The sequence below is a fragment of the Morus notabilis genome, unplaced genomic scaffold, assembly GCF_000414095.1.
Source record: "Morus notabilis unplaced genomic scaffold, ASM41409v2 Scaffold1219, whole genome shotgun sequence".
NCBI classification, from domain to species: Eukaryota; Viridiplantae; Streptophyta; class Magnoliopsida; order Rosales; family Moraceae; genus Morus; species Morus notabilis.
Genome location: NW_010360067.1, coordinates 471,599 through 495,619, shown reverse-complemented (window position 1 = coordinate 495,619; position 24,021 = coordinate 471,599). Strand labels below are relative to the sequence as shown.

Sequence of the window (24,021 nt, the reverse complement as noted above, 5' to 3'; positions counted from 1 at the left end):
TTTACGTGTATTTTTTGTGAGAGAAAATACTGTAACGAATCACGAACATTAATTCAAACTATGACACGAATTTTCATACCAAACACCCTCTAAATCCACTGTTTAGTTGGATGGGAAAGAGAGGAGAGGAGAGTGGAAGGGGGCTCTCTCTTTTCAGACATATTATTTTACCTCTTTCCATTAATGAAAAGATTCATAAAATCCACCATTTAAAAGTTTAAAAATACCATTTTATCCTCTAAAAAATTGAGTATGAAATGATCAAAAGAACAATATAATTATTAAACAAATAATCATTAATCCAATCATTTTAACTCTTCCTGCCAAATAACGGAAAGGATTATGGATTACCATAATCTCTCCATCCCTCCTACGAAACAGAGCCTAAAACTGAAATGCGAAGACAAATTCTCAGATTCCAAGGCAAGATGGCCATAGTGCGAGTATTGCTGTAAGTAGAATATCAGAAAGTAAGTTGAGTGAATGCCAAAATAATGTCGTTCCTTTAAAATTCTCTGAGATCCTTCCAAGGCTACGTACATTTTTTTCCCTGGTAATTCCTATTCCCTTCTCAAATCAAAACAAAAAGAAAGCTAAAAGTCTTCTCAGTCCAGCAGTAGATAGAAATTCCAAAAAAAAATATCTCTCTCAAGAATAAATTAGCTGCCACCTACATGCAGGAAGTAAATCCGTACATGTCTATACTATTGTACTTGAAATTTATTAATTGTCTACAAAAAGCTGGAATCATTGGAACTAAATGAAATATGGGAAAGCTTCAATCTGATGGCCTCAAACTCTGCGCAATGAATCTCGTCATTTGTCAGCCACAAAGCTAGGCAACGATCAATTATGTCCTTGCAGCCGCTCAAGGAGGAACCTCCTTTTAAAAACGGGGTCCTCGCAAATCTTGCTATGATTGCTAATTTTGTATCAGAAGGTTCATGAACAAAATTTTCTATAATGGTTCTAATGGCACCGTACCATATTGGTCGAGCTACTTTAAGAAAGTCGTGCTGCGCCAATACTGGAAGGCTAACGCTGCCCAGTTCAGACTCACCATGCCCACCTCTTCCGTGATAGTCTGACCCTCCAATCTTCAGAAGACCAAAACTATCAGCTAGATCACTGAAGACTGTTCACCAAATAAACAAAATCACGACGTGAGGACCAAATAAAAAAGCTGCATAAACACTTGACGAACAACCAAAACAAAAAATAAAAATAAAAAAAGCTCAATCAGTTTCAAGCATGCCCCCAGAACAAATTCAGGACTAAATAGTTTCTATTACAATCATGTCGATAGGTGTACTGGTGAGTGTTCCATTTGCGCTGAAAAGGAATCACTCAGCTTGTCGAGATCGATACAATGTATACCGGTAAGTGAACAATCAAGATGCCCGACATGCTAAACCACAATGTCTCATTCTTCTTGGTCCATATTTTCATAGATATATGTAAAAGTTAAGCTGGTGAATCTTAGACGTCTTGCCTCTAAATGCGAGGACCGTTAAGGAAACAAACAGCCCTCTTACAGGAAAAATTTGTACCCCTATATTAGAAGCCTGTTTAAAACTTCAATACCATTAAGCATACCCTCGCTTAACTACAAAAAATTTTCTTAAGAATACTAGTTTGGACACAGGGATTGTTTCCAATTACATGCCAATTCGCCAGTATTGGAAATAGCCAGTGAGACCATGCTAAGAACAGACCACGTCGACAAATTAATTTTATCGTCTATTGCATAGTGGACATAGAGGTATTTCCTTTTCTAAGACAATAATCTAAAACACAGCAAAAGGAACCAAACTTCAGCACCAATCAACTCCACTAGTGAATTCTAATGAATATAGTTTAACAAATCAATGCATCTAAAATATCCTTGATATCCACTAACGTGTAGAAGGCAATAATAAAAATCCAAACTCTCCACAATTAAGAAATAATAGAACACTCATTAATAGAACACTCAGATAATGAAAAAGTATTCCTTTATTTTATTTTATTTATTTATTTACTTTGCTGATAAAAAAAATATTTTCATTTTTTGAGTTTAAGTTTTCATTTATTAAAGAAGAAAAATGATAATTGACATACCAGATAGCTTTCCATCACTTCTGTAAACCTCCATACCATGAAGGCCAGCTTCTTTTAACCTCCTAACAATGGCAACTGGGTTTTTCAATGCCCAGGGATGAGCTAACACAGCCACACCTCCTGTATTGCATATCAATTTCACGGCTTCCTCCACAAGAGGCTCACTTCCCCTGCACCAATATGTGAGCCAACTTTTTCTCCATAAAATTGTTCAAAATAATGATGGACAACAACAAAATTAGAAAAACAGTATGCTTAGGATATTACGTAGAGTAAGCAGGTCCACCATCAAAAAGATATCGGGAGAAAGCTTGTTTCAGATTCTCCACATGACCTCCTTCAACCATAGCACGGGCCACATGCAGTCTCCCGGGAGCAACTCCCTTGCCCGCAATTCTAGAAACTTGCTCCCACTTGATAGGCAGCTTGAGTTTGTTCAGTTTTTCGACCATATTCTTTGCACGAAGGAAACGACCATCCCTTATATTAGCCAAAAAATTTTCCAGCTCATCAAAACTGGCTGGCCCACAGCTGCTATAGTACGCAAGAATATGTACCGGTTCCTCTGATTCAGAATCTCCTCTGTATTGATCCAAAACATCAAAGGAATAGAATTAGGGGTTAAAAGAAGATAAATAAGCATGCCAAAAAAATTATTGTTAAAGAAAAAAGCAAAATACAGTCAAGAAACAGGACACGCTCCTCTGAAGAGAAAAGAACAACGAAATCAACCACTTCCTAATCAAGAGCACTAGTAAAGCTCTAAAGGAAGACCACTAAACTGCTTTATATATGACACCTACAAAGAAACCATGTACTAACCAAAATGAGACATCCAGCTTTCAACACTATCTTTAACGATTAATTCGTGGTTATTCACGAGTACATGACCTAAATCTGAAGCAAATCACAGACCTGACAGCTCAACAAGACCCTTAGAGTTCTCAAAACCAAGTTTAAAAAGACTTAAACCTATAGTCTTTAGAAAGTCAGAAGTTCATGTGTTACCTTGGGGAGAAAATTGTACTAATTTCAACGCCTGGGATTATCTTCATCCCAAATCTGCGTGCTGCATCTAGTGCCTCAGTGACGCCAGACATCGTATCATGATCTGTCAGAGCAAGAACTTTCACCTGTTATGAGCAGATATACTAATTAAATGTCGCTAAAACAAAAGCTATAATTTTAGACGGTACACAGAAAAAACTTCCTAGAACAATATAAAGCCTCAGAGCAAAACTTTAAGTAAAAAATAAGCTCTAAGCATACGTTGGTGTCGAAACTATTGTATTTGTGAATATAAACTTTTATCTTTTACAAGACGCAAGGGAAAAGAACAAGAGCAAATATATTGAACTCCGGTAAGAAAAAGTATTCTTAAATGCATCTTACATAATAAGAAGAAACCCATATTAAAACAACTTCATTTTGATTTCATGAATTTCAAGCCAAGAAATTTATGCAAGGCAACTCTACTACTAGTATGAAACTTACATAAAGACAATTCTACAAACATATGAAAGCCATGTCCATGTTTTGTTTACGAGTGCAATGGAAATAATTTCATACATTAAATTATAATATAACCCTGAAAGTTAGTTCCTTTGTTTTTCTTCCACCAATTCGTTCTATTGTTATAATAGTTTTCATAAATTTGAAAACCATTCGAATAATACTAGCAAACTCACGAATATTAAGAGAACTTAGATGCAACCAATTTATTATTGTTATTTTTATCTCTTTAGTGGGAAATACAACTCTAATCTCCTTCATTTCACCGATTCGAGTTTAAAATTTAAGTTTTGTTACAGTAAAAAGCTCTCAGAAACAGTCACATCTAACTTTTTTTCTACATAAAAACTCTCACACAAAATTACATATCAACTCAAATTATAAACTCGAGGCCAAAATCCATCTTCAGGAACAGAAAGTTTGATGAAGTCAGCACCAAGGACTTTGTTCATTACAAAATCACAACATTAAATACACCATAAATCACAATATTATTATAACATAAAAAAAATCCAAAAGCGAACATACCAAGAAAAAGCATAACCCATTTCAGCTTTTGCTCCAAAAATGCCTAAAAAAAAAAACTCACCCCATTTCCGTGAGCTCTCTCAACAAGCTTGGAAGGAGAGAGAAACCCATCACTGAATTTGGAATGAGAGTGCAATTCAAAGACCAACTTCTCCCCACCTCTCCCAAGAGTCTTCTGAGCCCCAAAATCGTCAACAACGCATGAAGAAGCAGTCAAAGAAGAAGAAGATTGATCCAAGAAAACCCACTCTCTAACACACTTCAAAGCCAGACTCTGTTCTGCAGTCATCTTCTTCTTGGTCCCACCACGCTTCTTCTTCTTCTTCTTATTCTCCTTCGCCTTCTTCGAATTGCAACTGGAATTGTTCGCGGTTTGAAGAGCGTAAGCTTCACCCGCCATGGCTGAGGAAAAACGAAAACCAAACGACAAGGAGTTTTTTGATTTGGGGTTTTGGTTTTCTCGTTCTTTATTTATGATACGATTTTTTAGGAGCGTCGGTGGTGTGTGTGTGTGTGTGTGTGTGTGTATGTGTGTATGTGTGTATATATATGTGTGACTATATATAGAGATAGAGCGATGGAGATAGAGATGGGGAGACAGGGATAGAGGAAGAAGGAGAGGAGCTATAAACGTTTTCCTTTTGGCTTTTCCCCTCTTTTTTGCTTTTTTTTTTTTTTTTTTAAATTGAAATCTTTCCTTTGCATATATTCACAGGTGTCTGTCCCACCAGTGTCTGTACTCTTTTCTTTCTTTCTTTTTATTTTTTATTTTTTTTCTCTTTTGGTTTTGTGACTTTAGTCAAACAAAAGTATTTGCCGAGATCTACCGGGCTAACATGCAGCATACCTAGGTTGTTCTTTTACATTTTTAAGATAGGATGACTTGAGTGATGATTTTAAATTAAATTTGAGTTAAAATTATAATTTAAGTTTGTGTTTAGATGTGCACATTTTAATTATAATTTAAATTAAAAATCTATTTAACTTTGTGTTTAGGTGGATCAAAACTTTAATTTGTATTTATATAATATTTTAATAAAAACTCAATAGTGATGAAAAATTTTAATAGGGTATATTGGTACGGTTTTATTCATTTTTTCGTTGTGAATGCAAAGAAAAAAATCATCTCAATCAGAATTAAAACGAAGAAGTTATTGACATTTTTAAGAATAGAAAAAATATTGTTCATTAACTTGAGTTCGAGTTTATGAACTTGAATTGAAGGGGAAACTTGAACTCAAGTTTAGCCTTAAACTCGAGTTCAAACTCAAATTTTACAAAAGAACATGTACTTGAATAAAGTTGTAACTCGAGTTTAAACTTTTTCTGAGTTTCGTTGTAAAAGAATAATCCCCTAATTTACCAGTACCTTTACTGTGATTGGTAGAGGGGAAAAGAGAGAAAAAAATTAGAGGATGTTATGAAAATTAAGAAAATGTAAAATTAAGAAGAAAAATCTTAGAGAAAAATTAGAAAGAGTTTTATTAATTTTGAAAAATATATAAAATGAAGAATTTTAAAGCTCTATTTATAAAAATAAAAAAAAATCGGCACTATTTACGGTTATTATTTACACAGTAAGATTCTAACATGAATAATAACTTTAATTGACTTACATAGTAACTTTAACTGAGGTTGACAGCTACTATTTATAACAGAGTAAAGATTTTAAGGAGAAAAATAGAATCTTGAGTTGTTTAATAAAGAGGAATGAGGGAGGAGGAAATATGAAAATCTATGGGCCCACCATTTTTTAATCCTTCTAATTTTGAAAAGAAAAGAGGTGGGGAAAATTTTGACAAAGAAATAAGGTGTAAAATAACTATTTTAACCTTAATCATTCATCGTATTTTTATTTGTAACGGGATTTTATTATAAAATGTACTAAATTTGACATTTCTTTTTACTTTTTTTTTCTTTTCCATCAAACAATATGAGAAAATCCCTGCTCTATCATTTTACTTCTCATTCCTTCTTCTTTTCTATCCATTCTTTTCAAACATGGCATAAGAGTCATTCCCATTTACTCGTAAACATTAAAAACTCTCATTTTATCTTTTCAATTTTGAATATGTCTCATTTAAGCCCTTTTGGTCAGAATTTCTGTTAAAATCATGCAAAAGACAGTGTTAAGGGTGACCATATAATTTTTATCGATTTATTTTTAATAGAAATTTAAACAGAAAAACTACATAAATGCATTACTCTCCTTTTTTATATGTTTTTAATAGAAATTACAATAAAAGAGATTGAGTGGGAATAATTTAAAGTTCAACGAGTAAAGTGAAAGTTTCTAAAATTTAAGTGACAAATTGAAAATGACTATAAAATTCAGAACACCAGTGATAATAATAACCCTCACTTTTTTTTTTAATTTTACCGTAGCTAGTCAACTTAAACGGCATGTTCTTTACATTACTATACCTCACAACATTGGTTGAATATTAAATTAATGTACCATGAACAACATAGTTCAATTATTTATTATGATTCTAAATGTTGTGCACCACCCGGTCTAGTCTAAAACCGTCAAATTTTTCAGATCGAATTGTTTTAATGATTTAAAAGAATTTTAAATTAAACCATACCGTTTTTGTCAATAGGTTTAAATTACACCAGACCATTATAAAACGGTCTAATCTAATTTAAATCACATATTTATGAGACCTTATTTTGTACAGTCAATTTAAAATTATATTAAATTCTGTTAAAGTTACATACTTTTTATTTTAATATGATTTTTTTTGTTTTTTGTTTTTATCTATATCATTTTCTTTTGTAAAAGGAAAATGTACCTTTTTCTTTTGTAAAAGGAAAATGCACCTTTTTCCGAGCCCTCTTTTAGGATTCGCAAATAGATATTTGTAATGAACTAAAGAAAAAAAGAAAAGAAACGGATTAGCTTCACTTCTCAATTTAGTAGTTTAACTAATACTAAATTTTGACATTTTTAGTTCAAAATCCAATATTTAGGTTCTCCTCCCATTGTCTCCAATTAATTTACGTATATTTTTTTGTGAGAGAAAAATATTGTAAAGAACTATGAATCATGATTCAGAATTAAAAACGAATACAAGAAACTAGTTGAAAAAATTGTGCTTCAAGCAGAGTTGACTTTTAAAATTTGTACTAGAATTCAAGGACCAAGAACTCATATTGCTATATGCAATAATAGTGAGATCATATTGCTCTAAATGAACACACGGGGATCACTGATTATTTCTCAATTCTCATCCTAAGAGCTCGCTAGACTCCTCTACTGAACCCGTCGCACACTCGAGAGCTTTCGACAATTATTTGTCTATCAACCTTGTTTTTTTTTTTTTTTTTTTTTGGGGTAAAAAATTATCTTATTTTCACAGTTTAATCGTCTAAAAATCATATGATTATGCTACGTAAAACAATGAACAAAACCCCAAAGAAAAAAACTAAGACCTCATCTAGCAAAATAAAAATAAAAAAAATAACTAACAAATTTTGTACAAAAGAAGTTTTTAGATCAGGTTTTGAACGAAACATGACCTAAAATCTATTTGTGGCGTCTTTTCGTCTTATTGCGAGTGCATTATTATTTTCTTAACTACTTGCTTTCTATGCATAAAGCTCCATATGGCAATACTAACATGTCAAATGGCTCAAGTGGAGGAACTAAAATGCTTGGTGGAAGAAAAAACTCGAGCCAAAATTCAAGCTCATTCATTAGTCAGCCTACTTGTTGCATAAACGTTTGATCAAATGCTCCTTATGAAATGATTTTTTCATTTTAAAAGAGACAAAAAAAAACAAACTTGTGAAAGAATGGTTCTATCACAAATCCTAGGAAAATGCTAGCTGTGGACTATACAAAGTAAGCCTCATAAGTTAAACAGTCTATCTGTCTATAATAAAAAAGGACGAGGGATTTAATGATACACCAACCCTGAAACATGTGCCTCAGAAATCCAACCATGTGATTGGAGGAACACATGCAAAATATCACCCAAATTTCCCAATTTCCATCTTCTTCTTCATCGCTCTTTGACCATGATATATAAAGGAGTCTATTATTCCCGCAATAGTGAAAATACCTAAACAAACAGTCAAAAGAAACAAGCGCTCATAATTAGTCGCATCACCGTAACATAAGGTTGTACAAGAAGCTCTAGATAATAGCAGAAGTTCTAGTTGCATGTCTTTGAATCTCTAAAATTCGATATATCTATAAAAAATCATAGAGCACGAAATGATGGAACATTTGAAATATTAGAAAAGTCGCGCTGAAGAAATTATCTTAGGCTCACAGACAATTTAGAGTAATTTGTTTGAAAATATAAAAATAGCAAAGAAAAGCTGACATAGAAATATGGATCTACTCGGTTCGTTGGCTTGGGTCGTTTGGTTTTTAGATCGAACCTAACTTTCAAACTGTGCAAACCAAGTGAATTAACACGAAACATTTGTGTAGGTTTGGTTGACTTGGTAATTTGAACACGTCCACCAAAAAAATAAAGTAATAACGCTCACAAGAACACAAATAGAGAGAGAGAGAGAGAGAGAGAGAGAACTACCTCCAACAATGGCACAAATATGTGTAACGAAATGTAAAAATGGAACACGTTCTTCTTTGAGTGTTACCTGCAACACAGACAGCAATTTGATACAGAATTAATTCATTTACAACTCAAGGATCCTTACATTGTAAGACCTCCATCAAGACTGCCAGCAGTTCTTTCAAGGCAACATTAGACTAGAGCCATCTACTTCAAGGGCATGTTCACTTACCATGAAAGGGAAGGAGTATTATTTACAAACTAAGGAATGCTAGTTGGGTAGGTCCCACGTGATGCAGGAATGATGAAAAGGAAAACCAATCCTAAGTTACCACGTACTTCTGTTCCCTTTGATTTGGAATAAACCATAAAATTACTTCTTTAGGCTTTACTAAATTTTAACTAAGGAGACGTTTAGTTCATGGATTAGAATCATGAGATTAAAATCATTTTCGATTTACGTGTATTTTTTGTAAGAGAAAACACTGTAGCGAACCATGAATCATGATTCGAATCGGGGTACGAATCCCCCAACCAAACAACCCCTAAGAAACGCAAGAAGAGGTAAGGAATAGCATTGCTTCTAGTTTCACTCCCTGATGGTTAAATAAAACATTAGAAAGGAATTCAGTGAAAATGGTTTATGATTCACTTCGACCTTGCACCTTTAACACACATATAATGTTATTTAACCCTTCTTTTCTTTCTTTCCTTTTTTTAATAAGGAACAAGATGTCATTGACAATAAAATCAATTACAAAGGAAGCAAGGACAGGACGTCCTTACAATGTGAGAGAAACGACTGAGTAGATAAAACTAAGACGAGACCTAAAAAACCGGAATTATACAATTAACTCCCCATCACATCTTTCCAATTTAAAATAATCAAAGAAAAGGAAAGCCTTTCCAAGCTTTATCTGTCCTCAAATATTAGTTTTCCCTTTTGAAAGTAGTACTTATAAGAAAACAACTGATAATATGGAAAGACATATGTTAGTTCAGTTACAGGAGCTGCAAATGAAGTTATATATTTGTTCAAACTTCAAAGGAAATGAAAATTATGCGAGGAAGTAAAGCATGAAAATAAATCAAACTCATCACAAGATTTAGATATTAACAATGTTCATGAAACGAGCAGTACTTCACAAGTCAATTTCAAATCATGGTAGCGATTGCAGAGCTAACATAGAACTGAAAGATGTTTAGAGAGACGTGGAAATGAGCAGCATTTCACAAGTCAAAATTTCCAATCATGGTAGCAATTGCAGAACTCACAATTGAAATAAATAATTCCGAAAAGAAAAATTTACAAAAAAAAAGAAAAGAAAAGAAAAGGAGTAAGAAAAATAGGGAAGCTCTTTTACTGATAGTATAAGCCCCAGAATGATGAAACATTCAAAACAACTAAACAAGATGTATAAATAGTTTGTTAAAACTGTATGAAGAACCCTAAAACTTCTGTATAGTGTTCATTTGTTTAATGTGATTTTCACTTCCTATAATAATAATAATAATAACAATAACAATCATAATAATAATAATAATAATAATAAAATTGTATGAAGAACCCACCTTTATCGGAGAAAAATCATAATAGAAGAATACTCCAGGAAGTGAGCGAAGATGTCCAACTTCTGCACTCTTAAAATGCTCTGTCACAGAGTACTGCACAACACAAATGCCATAGCTTCTCAGTACATTATCTAACAAATAATTACAAAACATCACCATTAAATGATATTTTGATAATACCTGATTTGAGTGGACCTTGTGGCCTCTAATATTGGTGTATAGTGTAGGGACCACCTGTTAGGTACATAGTCAGATGTCAAGTTTTTCTCATAAATGCAAATCACTTGATGGGTCAGTGCCGGCAATACACAGGTCACTTGAATGTATCAATTTGGTCCAAAAGACATTTAAACACGTTTGATAATGACCTTATATGCATATTCCAAATATTAACCACACAAACGAAAACTCTTTTTTTTTTTTCCCTAGATCAGTCCAACCTGGAATATCTTGTTTTACGATGAATTCAATGCTCAGTAATAGAAGTTACTCTTTAGTGAGTTGGTTCTGATAATGAAAACGAAAAAGATGAGCAGAGGAAAAAAATAAAAGGAGACTAAAATCTTATACAATTTAGTATTCCTCATCAGAAGCGTTGTTTTCATTAGATCTTATCAACATTCACCGTGTTTTCTTCTCCATTTAAAAGAAAAAATGTATCTAAGCGTTCGATATGAACTCCAACAGAAAACGTAGATGATGCCAACCTTGAGAAAATACTGGTATGTACCGTTTGGTGTTTCCTGAATCCATTTTACCCTGAAAAGGTATTGCATTAAAGTGTTAGTTTAAGTGAAAAAGACAACAGATACTAGTTGAAAATAAAGCTAATTTTATTAAGCAAGTATAGAAAACGGAAGATGGAGAGAGAGCGCGAAAAGAAGAGGATTGAAGAACAAAAGCGAGATAGAGAAAGGGACATCAAGTGTGAGAAAACTGTAATGAAATCTGGTAAATCTCAATGTCAACATCAACTGAACCCAAAACGCAAATCTGGTCTACGTAGAGTAATAGTCATTCCTGAGCATGTAAATAATGATTAGTAGAAAGATAAAATTACCCATCAAGTGGATTTACCGCGCCAGGAAAATAGTGGCCAAAAGCTAGTTTATTTATCTTGTGACTTATCTGTATCATCAAGACAAAGTACAAACACAACGACCTGCCTCAGAATTCAAGGTTATAAATGATAGGGGAGAAAAGGAAAGAAAAAGCTAAAAGAGATGGATAGACCAACAGTTCAGTAATATGTTTATTTACTCCAAAAGAAATAAAATGAGCCTTACATTGTAATAATGTGTTTGTAAATCCAACAAATCAAACAAGTGGATATATGCCTGATGAAAGCTTTTCCCAGGCATAAAATGAAAATTTCCCGCCACTTTGTTAACTTCAAGAGACCCTTCAATATTACATCCTTCACCCTCTTCATCTTTTATGTTTTGGACAAAACCTTCTCGTTTGCACTGGAACAAATAAATCAATTAAAGCTATTTACCACTGGATAATTTCCCAAGCTTTGAAGAGCTTGGTTTATGAAGAAAAATGTACATTTATCTGCATTTACTTTAGCAAATATCATGGAGGTTTCTAGTGGTCAAACAAACAGTAAAGAACGAAATCATTTCTTAATAAAAGGTCAATATTGTGCCTCAGTATTCCTAACTCGAAATTTCTTAATAAAAGGTCAATATTGTGCCTCAGTATTCCTAACTCGAAACAGTAAACTACTACGTACAAGCCTAAGATAGTTTATGTTTCTGAAAAGTCAAAAACTGATGGATAATGCAGCGAAATAACAAAATACAAAGGATTGGCCAAACTAATTACATATGATGCCCCAGTTGCTCCACATAGCACCCTACATATGAGCCAGCCTCATTTTGTACAAATTAATCTTAATTGAACTCCGTGAACTTTCAGATGCACAAATGAAATGGTCATGCCATTTATCAAAGGCACCTGCAAGTCCGACTCAATTACTTGCATGCGCCAATAAGTTTATTGTAGGAAATCTCGGATGAGATATCATAGGAGGATTTTTAGGAGATCTTCTAGTATAAGAAATTAGGGAAGATTACCGAGTCCTAAGGGGCTGATCTGTTTTGGATTCTTTCCTGATTTTATGTAACAGCAAGTATCTATAAATAGAGTGTAGAATAGCTTGTAATTATTCATTCGTTCATAATAAAAATTCTTTCATTATTCTTCATGGTATCAGAGCCGTAAGGCTAGGGTTTTTGGGAAAATTTAGGGCAACCTTAATCGCTGGTTTCCGACTGGTTTATCTCTTCCCAGCCTTAATCGCTGGTTTATTCCTTTCTCTCCCAGCCTCAATCGCTGGTATTCCATCAGCTTTAATTGCTGATTTAGTCTTTCTTATTCTTCACTATTGTCCAATCATATTCAATAATGACGGATATCACCTCTTCGGCTCAATCACCTTCGATAGTTGAGGATGAACAGGCAGCACGGAGCACAACAGAACTTCAGAAGATCCAGGCAGCATACAGATTAAATGGAAAAAACTATTTGAAGTGGTCTCAATTGGTTCGAACTTTTTTGAAAGGAAAAGGAAAGCTAGGCCATTTACTGGAGCAGGGACCGGAAAGAGGAGCTATAGGTGCAGACGCATGGGAGGAAGAAGATTCAATGATTATGTCATGGCTATGGAATTCCATGAACCCGGAAATTAGTGACACTTGCATGTTTCTGCCAACAACAAAGACAATCTGGGATGCTCTCTACCAAACCTATTCAAAGGTCAATGATGCAGCTCTCATATATGATATCAAGACCAAGACAACAGGTGCAAGACAAGGGTCGAAAACCGTGACAGAGTACGCCAATGTTCTGCAAAATCAGTGGCAAGAGCTGGACTATTATAGGACAATTGATCTGAACTGCAACAAGTGTGCAGTAGCCATCAAAAAATTCATAGAACGAGACCGGGTATATGATTTTTTGGCTGGCTTAAATTCTGAGTTTGATCTTGTACGTATTCAAATTTTTGGCAGGTCTGAAGTTCCATCCTTGACTGAAACAATCTCCCTAGTCCATGGGGAGGAGAGTCGCAGAGGCATCATGCTAGATCCACCTTCAACAGAAAATTCTGCCCTTCTAAGCTCTAAGTCACAAGGGCTAATGCTTGATGGTACTGCTGTAGACAAGCCTAGCCGACCAAATGCTCACAAGGATCGTGATGAGATGTGGTGCACATACTGTAAGAAACCACGACATACCAAGGAGCGATGCTGGAAATTGCATGGGAACCCCTCCACAAACAGCCGTGAATGGGGACAGAGAGTACACACTCGGGTGATTATTCGAGAGAATCACCGTCTCTCCTCACAATACTACACAATCCAAAAGTTCCTCACCTCTAAGAGCCCCCTGCTTATTTATAGACTCTCCTAGATTGACTAACAGCTTCTCCTACAAGCTACAAACTAACTCTTAACAACTAACTAAATTCAGTTACAAGTCCCTGTCCATGTCAGCCACTAACCACCCAGTAACCAATCCTTTATTGTTTCTTTCTTCTACTATAGTCAAGCAGCCCCGGGCTCTGGTTCTTCTCACCCCATTCACAGAACCTTGTCCTCAAGGTTCACATGACCGCTCCTGGCGCCACCGATTGATCGCCATGTTCTTCCTCAACTGTAGCTTCAACTCCATCCCCATCTTCTTCATCCACCGCGGCAATGAGAACCTACCGTTGTGGTTTTGTGCAAACATGTCCGAACCGCCATTTCTCCTCACACCGGAAGCATAATCCACGCTCCCTACACCGCTGTAGTTCAGCGTTAGAAATTTTCTTGTGGATTGAGAAGAACCATATTCTTGGCTCTTGTTGACCGACACGCCCGATTGACTGGAGTTGGTATGTGTCAACTCTAGGGATCCCTAATTTTTTTCCACCAGTTTCGGTGGATTCCAGCTGGAGCCACTACCCAGCCAGCTGGAGCAACTTCCTGTAATTCCTCCACGTGTTGAATTCTTCAGCCCATCAATTCTGAAAAATCCAGCCCCTTCACCACTTGTTCTAGCCCGTTAAGTCCTCAACACCTGGGCCCGCTCAAGGGCCCAATTCTTTTCTTCAATTTTTTGGGCCAAATCCATCAGTTGGACCAGAGAGGCAGGCTTCACCATACGAACCTCTGCCTTGATCTCTTCAGCCAGACCATTCGAGAAAGCTCCCCTCAGGAACTCCTCATCGGCTTCTCTCAAGGGAGACGAGAGTAGCTCGAATTTCTCACGGAATTCAGCTACCGTCGATTCTTGTCGTAAAGCAATCAAAGCTTCGTAATGATTGCCCGTTTACGAAGACCTAAACCGCTGAATCACAGATTCCTTGAATCTCAGCCACGAGATGTGACCAGATCTGGATTCCAACCACTGGAACCAGTTCAACGCCTTCCCTTCGAGGCCAATCACTGCCGCCGCCACTCGTTCCACCTCCTCGACGCCTTGGACCTGGAAATATCGTTCCAGACGGAACAGCCACCCGAGCAGATCATCGCCACTGAAAAGAGGAATTTCCATTCGGCGAAACCTAGATTCCCCGCCAATCAGTGCTGAACCTTTGACCAGGATGAACCGCCGCCGCCGCCGCACCGCCACCTTCTACCTCGTTCGAAGCAGAAGCCTTAGCGTGCTCTGCCGATGGATTCACGCCGTTCCCCGACCTCATCCAATCGATAAGTTCCTTCATGTAATCCTTCACAACTCCCATGTCCACCGAAAGTTGTCCAACAACTCCCTTAAGCTCTCTGATATCCTTCTCCACCATCTCCACCCTGCCTTCCATTTTCTCAGCTCTCGAAGCAACCATTCCCAATCGGAACAGCTCTGATACCAATTTGATGGAAACCTCTAGATTATTGAAGGACAAATTACACACTCGGGTGATTATTCGAGAGAATCACCGTCTCTCCTCACAATACTACACAATCCAAAAGTTCCTCACCTCTAAGAGCCCCCTGCTTATTTATAGACTCCCCTAGATTGACTAACAGCTTCTCCTACAAGCTACAAGTTAACTCTTAACAACTAACTAAATTCAGTTACAAGTCCCTGTCCACGTCCGCCACTAACCACCCAGTAACCAATCATTTATTGTTTCTTTCTTCTACTATAATCAAGCAGCCCCGGGCTCTGGTTCTTATCATAAACCCTCCACAAATAGCCGTGAATGGGGACAGAGAGGAGGACAATCAGCATCAGGCTACAGACAGGCTCATATGTCCACTCGATTCAACCCACAGCTTTGGAGGATTTAGTATGGAAGAAATTGAAAAACTCAAAGGCCTGGTAGGAAAAGTGGAAAATCAGGGACAAAAATCCAGTCTGCAGGCATCAACTCAAGGTATGTGTTCATTGACACTTTCAGGTGAGACTCTAATCTCTCTTGGATTAAATACTTTAGGTAATGAGTTTAGGAATGCTTGGATCCTTGATTCTGGTGCCACCGACCACATGACTCATACCTCTAGCCTATTTAAAACCTAGACACCCTGTCCGAGCAACCGGAAAATTATAGTTGCTGATGGTTCTGCAACCACAGTGGCAGGAGTAGGAGATATTCAAATCACCTCAGAATTAGTACTTCAAAATGTTCTCCATGTTCCCCAACTTTCAACAAATTTGGTTTCCATACAAAAACTTTCCCGATATCTAACTGGTTGTGTTATATTTAATGCTTCTTCTTGTGAATTTCAGGACCCGGGGTCGGGGAAGAAGATTGGACTTGCTAAGGAGCATAATGGACTCTATTACTTGAATGTATCAAGTCAACCGGAATTGAAAAAACCAGTCGTGCTCTCATTGTTTTCTTCTTCCAATAAAGATGTCATTTGGTTACATCATAGGCGTCTAGGTCATGTGTCTTTTTCAGCATTGAAAATAATGTTTCCTACCTTGTTCAAGGGTTTGGATGTTCAATCCTTTCATTGTGATATTTGTGAGTATGCAAAACACACTCGTGTACCTTTTCCCATCAGTAATAATAAATCTTCATCTCCCTTCTTTTTGGTACATAGTGACATTTGGGGACCATCCACCATTCCAAGTGTCTCCGGGTATAGGTGGTTTATGAGTTTCATTGATGATTGTACGAGGGTCTCCTAGATATATTTGCTCAAAAACAAATCTGATGTGAGCCACATTTTTCCCACCTTTCATGCAATGCTCCAAAACCAGTTTGGCACAAAAATAAAAAATATTCGCTCCGATAATGCCCGTGATTACTTCAACCAAACTTTGACTCCATATTTTCAAAAAGAGGGAATTATACATGAATCATCTTGCATTATCACTCCACAACAAAATGGAGTGGCAGAGAGAAAAAACCAACATCTTCTCGAGTGTACTAGAGCCCTATTATTCCAACAAAATGTACCAAGTCCTTTTGGGGAGAAGCTGTACTCACGTCAGCCTATGTTATAAACAGAATTCCTTCCAAAGTCTTGGGGTTTAAGAGAGTCCACTGGAGACTGTCTCAATTCTATCCTGACACTCGAAAGTCCTTCAACCTTACTCCTCGGGTATTCGGGTGCACTTCATTTGTTCATATTCATGGCCATAACAGAGGGAAACTTGATCCTAGAGCTATTAAGTGTATCTTTGTGGGGTACTCATCTACTCAAAAGGGTTATAAATGCTACCATCCTCCCACTAAGAAACTCTATATCTCAGCCGATGCCACGTTTGTTGAGTATAAGCCATATTTCTCTACTCCTTATCTTCAGGGGGAGTTGTCTATACTTGAAGATAAGGAGTCAAGTCTGCCAACACTGGAATTTCTCTCACCCGAGTCACCATTACTGGAAACATCCTCAACCGAGTCACCCAGAGCACAAACCATATCACCCGAGTCACCCAAATCACAGCCTAAACAGCCACAAAAAAACCAAGCAGATGAAAAAATATTTGATCATTTCCGGTTTGATCAGGTGTATACAAGGAAAAGAGATCCTATTATGACTTCAAGGCAGGGACAGGGACAATTCACTGAACGGACTCTTGGAAATGAGGTAACAATCTGTGAACCAAATTTAAATATATCACCAGTAGATTCTCCTTCCAACAGTGACCTTGATCTTAATCTGCCTATAGCTGTGAGAAAACAAACCCAAGAATGCACAAAAAGGCCTCTATATCCCTTATCTCATTTTGTGACTTTTTAGAAATTCTCTCCAAGCCACCAAAGTTTCCTTTCAACCCTAAACACAATTCCTGTTCCTAACTCATTATCTGAAGCACTATCAAAGAAAGAATGGAGACTTGCTATGGAGGCTGAAATGGATGCATTACAAAAGAATGAAACTTGGGAGTTGGTTGATTTACCTAAGGGTAAGAAACCAGTAGGCTGTAAGTGGGTGTTTGCAGTAAAGTTTAGGGCAGATGGATCTCTAGAACGCTATAAGGCAAGGCTGGTTGCAAAGGGATATACTCAAACGTATGGGGTGGACTACCAAGAAACATTTGCACCAATAGCAAAGATGAACACCGTAAGAATCTTGCTGTCCTTGGCTGTCAACTTTGATTGGGAATTACAACAGTATGATGTGAAGAATGCCTTCCTCCATGGAGAGCTAGAAGATGAGATTTATGAGTATTCCACCAGGGTTTAGTGGAGTTGATAATCACAAAGTTTGCCGGTTAAAAAGGGCATTATATGGGTTAAAACAATCACCTCGGGTGTAGTTTGGACGGTTTGCCAAGGTGATGATAGCCAATGAATACAAACAAAGTCAAGGTAATCATACACTCTTCTTCAAGCATTTGGCCTCAGGGGGAGTCACGATATTAATAGTGTATGCGGATGACATTATAGTAACAAGGAATGATGAGGCAGAAAAGAAAGTCTTGAAGGAAGTTCTAGCCAAGGAATTCGAAATAAAAGATCTAGGGAGACTAAAGTACTTCCATGGAATTGAAGTAGCTCGATCTAGACAGGGAATGTTTATCTCTCAACAAAAATATGTCACAGATCTACTTAAGGAGACCGGATTGATGGCTAGCAAACCGGTTGGAACTCCTATTGAACAGAACCACAGATTGGGTGAAGCTCTTGGAGATAAGGCAGTGGATAGAGAAGTGTATCAAAGGCTTGTTGGTAAACTCATTTACCTTGCTCATACTCGGCCAGATACAGCCTATTCGGTTAGTGTCATTAGTCAGTTTATGCATAATCCTAGAGAAGTTCATCTACATACAGTCTATCGAGTTCTTCATTACTTAAAAGCACATCCTGGCAAAGGAGTCCTATTCAAGAAAGCGTCAAATATTGACCTGGCAGTATACACGGATGCTGACTTTGCAGGATCACCAGTTGATAGGCGATCAACTACGGGCTATTGCACGTTCCTTGGAGGGAACTTAATTTCCTGGAGAAGCAAGAAACAGAGCGTGGTAGCAAGGTCAAGTGCCGAAGCAGAGTTTAGAGCTATGGCAGCAGGAGTATGTGAATTAATGTGGGTCGAGATTATTCTAGAAGACCTGAAGATTCAATGGAGCATACCTATGAGACTATATTGTGATAACAAGTCAGCTATAAGCATTGCTCACAACCCAGTACAACATGACCGGACGAAGCACATCGAGATAGACAGACATTTCATTAAAGAGAAGTTAGGTAGTGGTCTAATTTGTACACCATATGTTCCTATGGGGCCTCAGCTAGCAGATGTGATGACAAAAGGGTTATGTAATAATATGTTCCATGAGAACATTAACAAGCTGGGAATGGTGGACTTATATTCATCAGCTTGAGGGGGAGTGTAGGAAATCTCGGATGAGATATCATAGGAGGATTTTTAGGAGATCTTCTAGTATAGGAAATCAGGGAAGATTACCAAGTCCTAAGGGGCTGATCTGTTTTGGATTCTTTCATGATTTTATGTAACAGAAAGTATCTATAAATAGAGTGTAGAATAGCTTGTAATTATTCATTCGTTCATAATAAAAATTCTTTCATTATTCTTCATTTATAAAGAATTTGAACGAGCTAGCAGGATAACTATCATTACCAACCCATACGAGGTTATCAAATAAGTACATAGAACAAGGACTACTATGTCCCATCCCATTTACATGGTTGCACCAAGAAATAAGCTGAATATTTCAAACTTACCTGGTCTACCAAATCTGCATTTGTCAGTGCCCAACCCTTTTTCCTGTACGCTTCGCGGACTTCTTCACATGAGTTACAACAATCATCATCAGACTGCATGAGAAAAAAACAGGTTAAGAAGAATGGAGTAAGGAGCGTCTCTTTTATAGTGCCTTACATAATAAAAGCTAAGGTGCATTCAATTCTTATCACATTGGGCTCGGTTCTCTCCAGCAAAAAAAGTTCATGGTTAATTTAGTATAAACTAATGCACCTTCAACTAATTTGCCTTTATCTGCAGGAGTACTGAAAATTTGTGCAACTGTAATTAATTTATTCAGCCAATTGTTTGTTTGAAGAAAACCTTAATCTTAAGCAGTCAAATATCAATATTATCATGAATTCACTAGCATATTTTCCTGCTTCTCATATTCTGAAAAAAAAAAAAATTATATATATATATTCCCGCTTTTCTCCCCTCTAAATAAATAGGATTTCACTGCACAGTGTCAAAGGATCAGATTAGAAAAAGAGACTATAAATTCTACAACTTCAAGGAGAACTCATTCAATAACTTAAATTTCAAGGACCATTTCATTCAAATATTAGTTACAGACACATCTCATATAAAAAAGTTTGAAACTTGACCAGTTGCCATGGATTTTAGGGGTAAAACCGTCTCATCTTTGGCTCAATACTTTACAACTGGAGATTGAGGGACATTACCAACCAGTTAAAAGTCTCAGGGGTCAAAAATCTTCTTTTGAAGCATACATTTGAACTGAAGCACCGGTTAAAATAATGATCCGACATGACAGCTATCACTAGGGCCATCTCGTCACCCAGATTTCGCAATACACACCTTTAAGCGACCACTTTAACTCCAAGATCCTCAAATGTCACTCTGCTAACCAGGTCTACCTGATTTAACAGAGACGCTAATTGGGGCACCGATGCTGCCCAATTTCTTTACAATGAAAATGTATGTGAATATCAACGACATGTTAAACCATTTTTCCCCTTTTTGTCGTCATCGAGCAAAATATTTCCCTTACTAAACCACACAACACAAAATTGCGGTGATATGTAAAATTAATTTCTGTGGTAGATAAAAGGAAATTGAGAAGGCAACCTCATAGAACTAAAAAGTAACAACACGAGAAACCTCACAACATATGATATTATTATATAGCATAAACATTATTACCAAGTGGGTACAATGAGAGATGTAAAAGGAAAATAATCAGTAAATGGGTTCCTAATTAGTAGCAAACATTCCCAGTCACAAAGGAGGGATGCCATGCAACAAGATGGAAGCTCGAAAAGGATAATGATAAATATAAGTCTAACAAGTAGCTAGGATACATTGCGACAACTGATGCCTTTTATTTTATTTTCCTAGTTTCTTCTTTTTGTGCAAGTGATTTGTATGACTACGAGTGGAGATGAATTTTACAGGGGGAAAGAAAAAGAAAAAGAAAAAGAAAAGAGAGAGAGAAAGAATTGGATTGAATAACTAAACAAAATGCACATCCAACAATTTTTAATTGGGTGGTAAAACGACATCGCACATGACTCCAATTGAGTACATGGGATTATTCAAATGGCACGGAGTGAAGACAAATTATTTCTAGGGGTCAAAGATTCAGAAGTCAGAACAAAGAACAAAGATTAACTCTTTTTTTTTTTTTTTTATATGTTATGGAGCCTATGACTCCCACTTTACTCAAGAAATGAAAGCACCAGGATTTGAATCCTAGTAGAAACATGCACACATTCACGCAGCTAACCACTTGAGTTAGCCTCAATTGGCCAGATAAAGATTAGATTTGGATTACTTTTTAGTTAGCCAATTTGATACACCACATCAGCAACTCTTTTTCTTTTTTTCCATTTTTTCTTTATAGGAAAAGTGATTATCATATAGACCTACTGGCACACTTAACAAATAACATTATTAGAATACACTATAGCGGCTTAAGTGACGGAAAACTACCGTTTCTGCCCCAAAACATGAACCACAATACTTTTCATTATGTTCCAGCCTGCCACCATGCCTCTGCAACGGCTTCTCAATCTGCATAAGAAAAAGAAACAGAGTAATCCAGCAAACCAAAAAGAATAAAGCAGTGTGTGTGTGTGTGTGTCAAAAAAAAAAAGGCAAGTATGTTAATAATTACAAACAACCGTTTCAATTGAAAAATAATCAAACACATGGACTTGGTGCAGCAGAATTGGGTTCTTGACAAAACAAGAAAACAATGATAAAACTTGAAAAATATTGGAAGGGTACAGAAGTCTTTCCCAACTCATCACAATTAGTGTCCACCTAATTACATTTAATTCTATGTTAATACTTGTACCATTTATGTTGGTAGGTGTTACTAAGAGTTAGCTTACTCTCTGTACATGAACAAAGGTAGTCCCTGACTAGATATACATTAAACAAAAGGTATTATTGCCTTTAGTTTCTATGCATCATCATTTTTATATTAAATACATTTTTTTTGGGGGGATAGTTTGTCCTCCAATCCTTTGGCACTATTCTTTCCTTCAATATAAAGTATATTTTCTCACAACAACACACACACACAAAAAAAAGGAATATAAACGGGGTACTAAATCTAATATTGAGAAAGAGTGAATAGCCCTTCAAAAGTTTAAAGGTGGTGGTCAGCAAACAAGATGCATTACCACTGTTGCTAAAAGAAACATTACAGTATTATTTTCAACCAACCTTTGGTGCACCAATGCCATCCTGCTTAGCTTGTATTAAATTACCATGGCCATCAATTCTTTTCTTGACTATATCGTGTCTCTGCACGTAAAAAATTTATTGCAGATTGTGAATCACATAGATGAATTAATAGCCAAGTCAGGAATTATGGTAAACCTACAGAACACAGTGAAGCAAATATATATTTTTTTTTTTAAGATATAAGAAACGACAAAACTTCATTGATATAGTAAAACTTTACAAATAGTTAAACAATCCAATAAAATTCGTAATTTAGCAATATAACCACTAAAATAAGCAAAAAAAAACTCATGATGGTAGCAACACATACTATATCAAGATGTTGCTCTCCACTGATATCAACTGCATCGAGACTGAGTAACGAACATGGAATGACAGGAAAAGTAACGTCAAACTGCACTTTCAAACCAAAATAGAATTAATAAAACCTGGGATACTACTGTATGAAAAAAGCTGAATTTTGCAAATTCATCTTGGAATTACGCTGCCAATTGAACTTTAAAATATTTGAGAGAGATCTTTGAGTGCCCAAGCACTAAAGGCATTTCAGAAAGATATAACCATTATAAATATCAGGAATTATAAATGCAACAAAGAAGTGATTCGATAGATCAATAATTACACTGATACGCAAAGTTTCGCCTCTTGAAGTATCCACCACAAGCTTTGTGTCTTTTACTGTGTGCAGAAATAACCCTGCAGATACGGTTAATTAATAAATACACAATACAACTGTGAAAAGCAAACAGCAATTAAGTACTTAATAATCAGTACCAAAATGAGTAAGAATCATCAGAATATGCAGAAAATGGAGCAAGATCGCAGCAAAAACAACACCTCGCAGCATTATGGTCATTTTGAATATAACTTTCTTTCTTATTCCCTTTTCCCACAATATTTACTTCTCATCCCTGGTTAGAGGTGGCTACTTTTGAGAATTTCCAATCTTTGATGAAACACAAGCATAACATTTGGTGAGCTAACAAACCCCTCAACCCAATATTACCCTAACAATTATGAGCACCTATGTACCCATGAATTAATATCACGGAAGAACTCTTATGCATTTGTTAGGCCAAGGAATGCTTCTAACCTCAAGCCTATCCCTATGTTTTACTTCTCTAAGAAGATTAATGCCTTCTCGGTGTAAGAAGCTAGGAGATGTAGAGGTCTACTGTTAGTGCACATAGAGTAATATGTTTGTTCAAACTTAAATATGTTCTTTTCAAGGGAAGAAAGAGAGATTCAAAATCAGGCTAAATTACTAAATTAAAGAAATTGTATTTTACTGCTATGGCGCGACCCTGTAAATGAATAGATTATTTACTCTCCCGATAGAAATCGAACATAAACTACAACAATTTGTAAAGAATTCCACTAAAAAAAAATAATCTCCAAAAACAAGCGTTCAACAACTCATTCCATTGATGCTAAACAATATATTTTAAAATGTCTACTTTAATTTTACATAGTCAAGTATATTGACCAAGTCCGATTAGCATCAAATAGCAACTAGGTTTCGAAGTATCAATGGAGAGAGAGAGAGAGAGACGTACAGAACTCGGAGAGGAAGAGGAAGAGCATAATTAGCGAGGAGAAGAGAGTGATAACACCGCCGGAGAGTGTACGGCTGAAGAAATCCTCATTGATTTTAGGGTACGCATCCAAATTCCTCAGCTTTTGCACGATGCTCTCCATGAATTAGATTCAGAGAGGATCCCAAGAAGACGAAAGTAGCAACTAGCAGAGGAGAGAGAGAGAGAGAGAGAGAGCAACAGGTGTCTCTCTCTTATTTAGGCCTTCTTTGACTGTTGACCGACAGAAGAGAAGTCGTTCACCCTCTATTGGACCAAAACGCATGAAATGTGTTTGTGAGTTCTAACTAGAAAACTCTTTCATTAGATTTT

The 24,021-nt window shown here is 36.4% G+C and overlaps 2 protein-coding genes across 2 annotated transcripts; both read right to left on the bottom strand.

The window, feature by feature from the left end:
- Positions 1-450: 450 nt before the first annotated feature.
- On the bottom strand, positions 451-4,821 carry LOC21400226 (5'-3' exoribonuclease). Its single transcript, XM_010095874.2, has 5 exons — positions 4,202-4,821; positions 3,109-3,233; positions 2,368-2,682; positions 2,101-2,270; positions 451-1,135 (listed from the first exon to the last, which is right to left on the bottom strand). The coding sequence occupies exons 1-5, from the start codon at positions 4,538-4,540 to the stop codon at positions 732-734; spliced, it is 1,353 nt and encodes a 450-aa protein (XP_010094176.1). The 5' UTR covers positions 4,541-4,821; the 3' UTR covers positions 451-731.
- A 2,982-nt stretch (positions 4,822-7,803) lies between these two features.
- On the bottom strand, positions 7,804-23,975 carry LOC21400225 (endoplasmic reticulum-Golgi intermediate compartment protein 3). Its single transcript, XM_024164101.1, has 13 exons — positions 23,671-23,975; positions 22,737-22,810; positions 22,425-22,508; positions 22,094-22,174; positions 21,353-21,433; positions 19,378-19,470; positions 11,528-11,707; positions 11,302-11,369; positions 10,949-11,000; positions 10,422-10,475; positions 10,242-10,334; positions 8,688-8,754; positions 7,804-8,207 (listed from the first exon to the last, which is right to left on the bottom strand). Exons 1-13 carry the CDS (start codon positions 23,810-23,812, stop codon positions 8,116-8,118), a joined length of 1,161 nt encoding a protein of 386 aa, XP_024019869.1. The 5' UTR covers positions 23,813-23,975; the 3' UTR covers positions 7,804-8,115.
- Between the last annotated feature and the right edge of the window lie 46 nt (positions 23,976-24,021).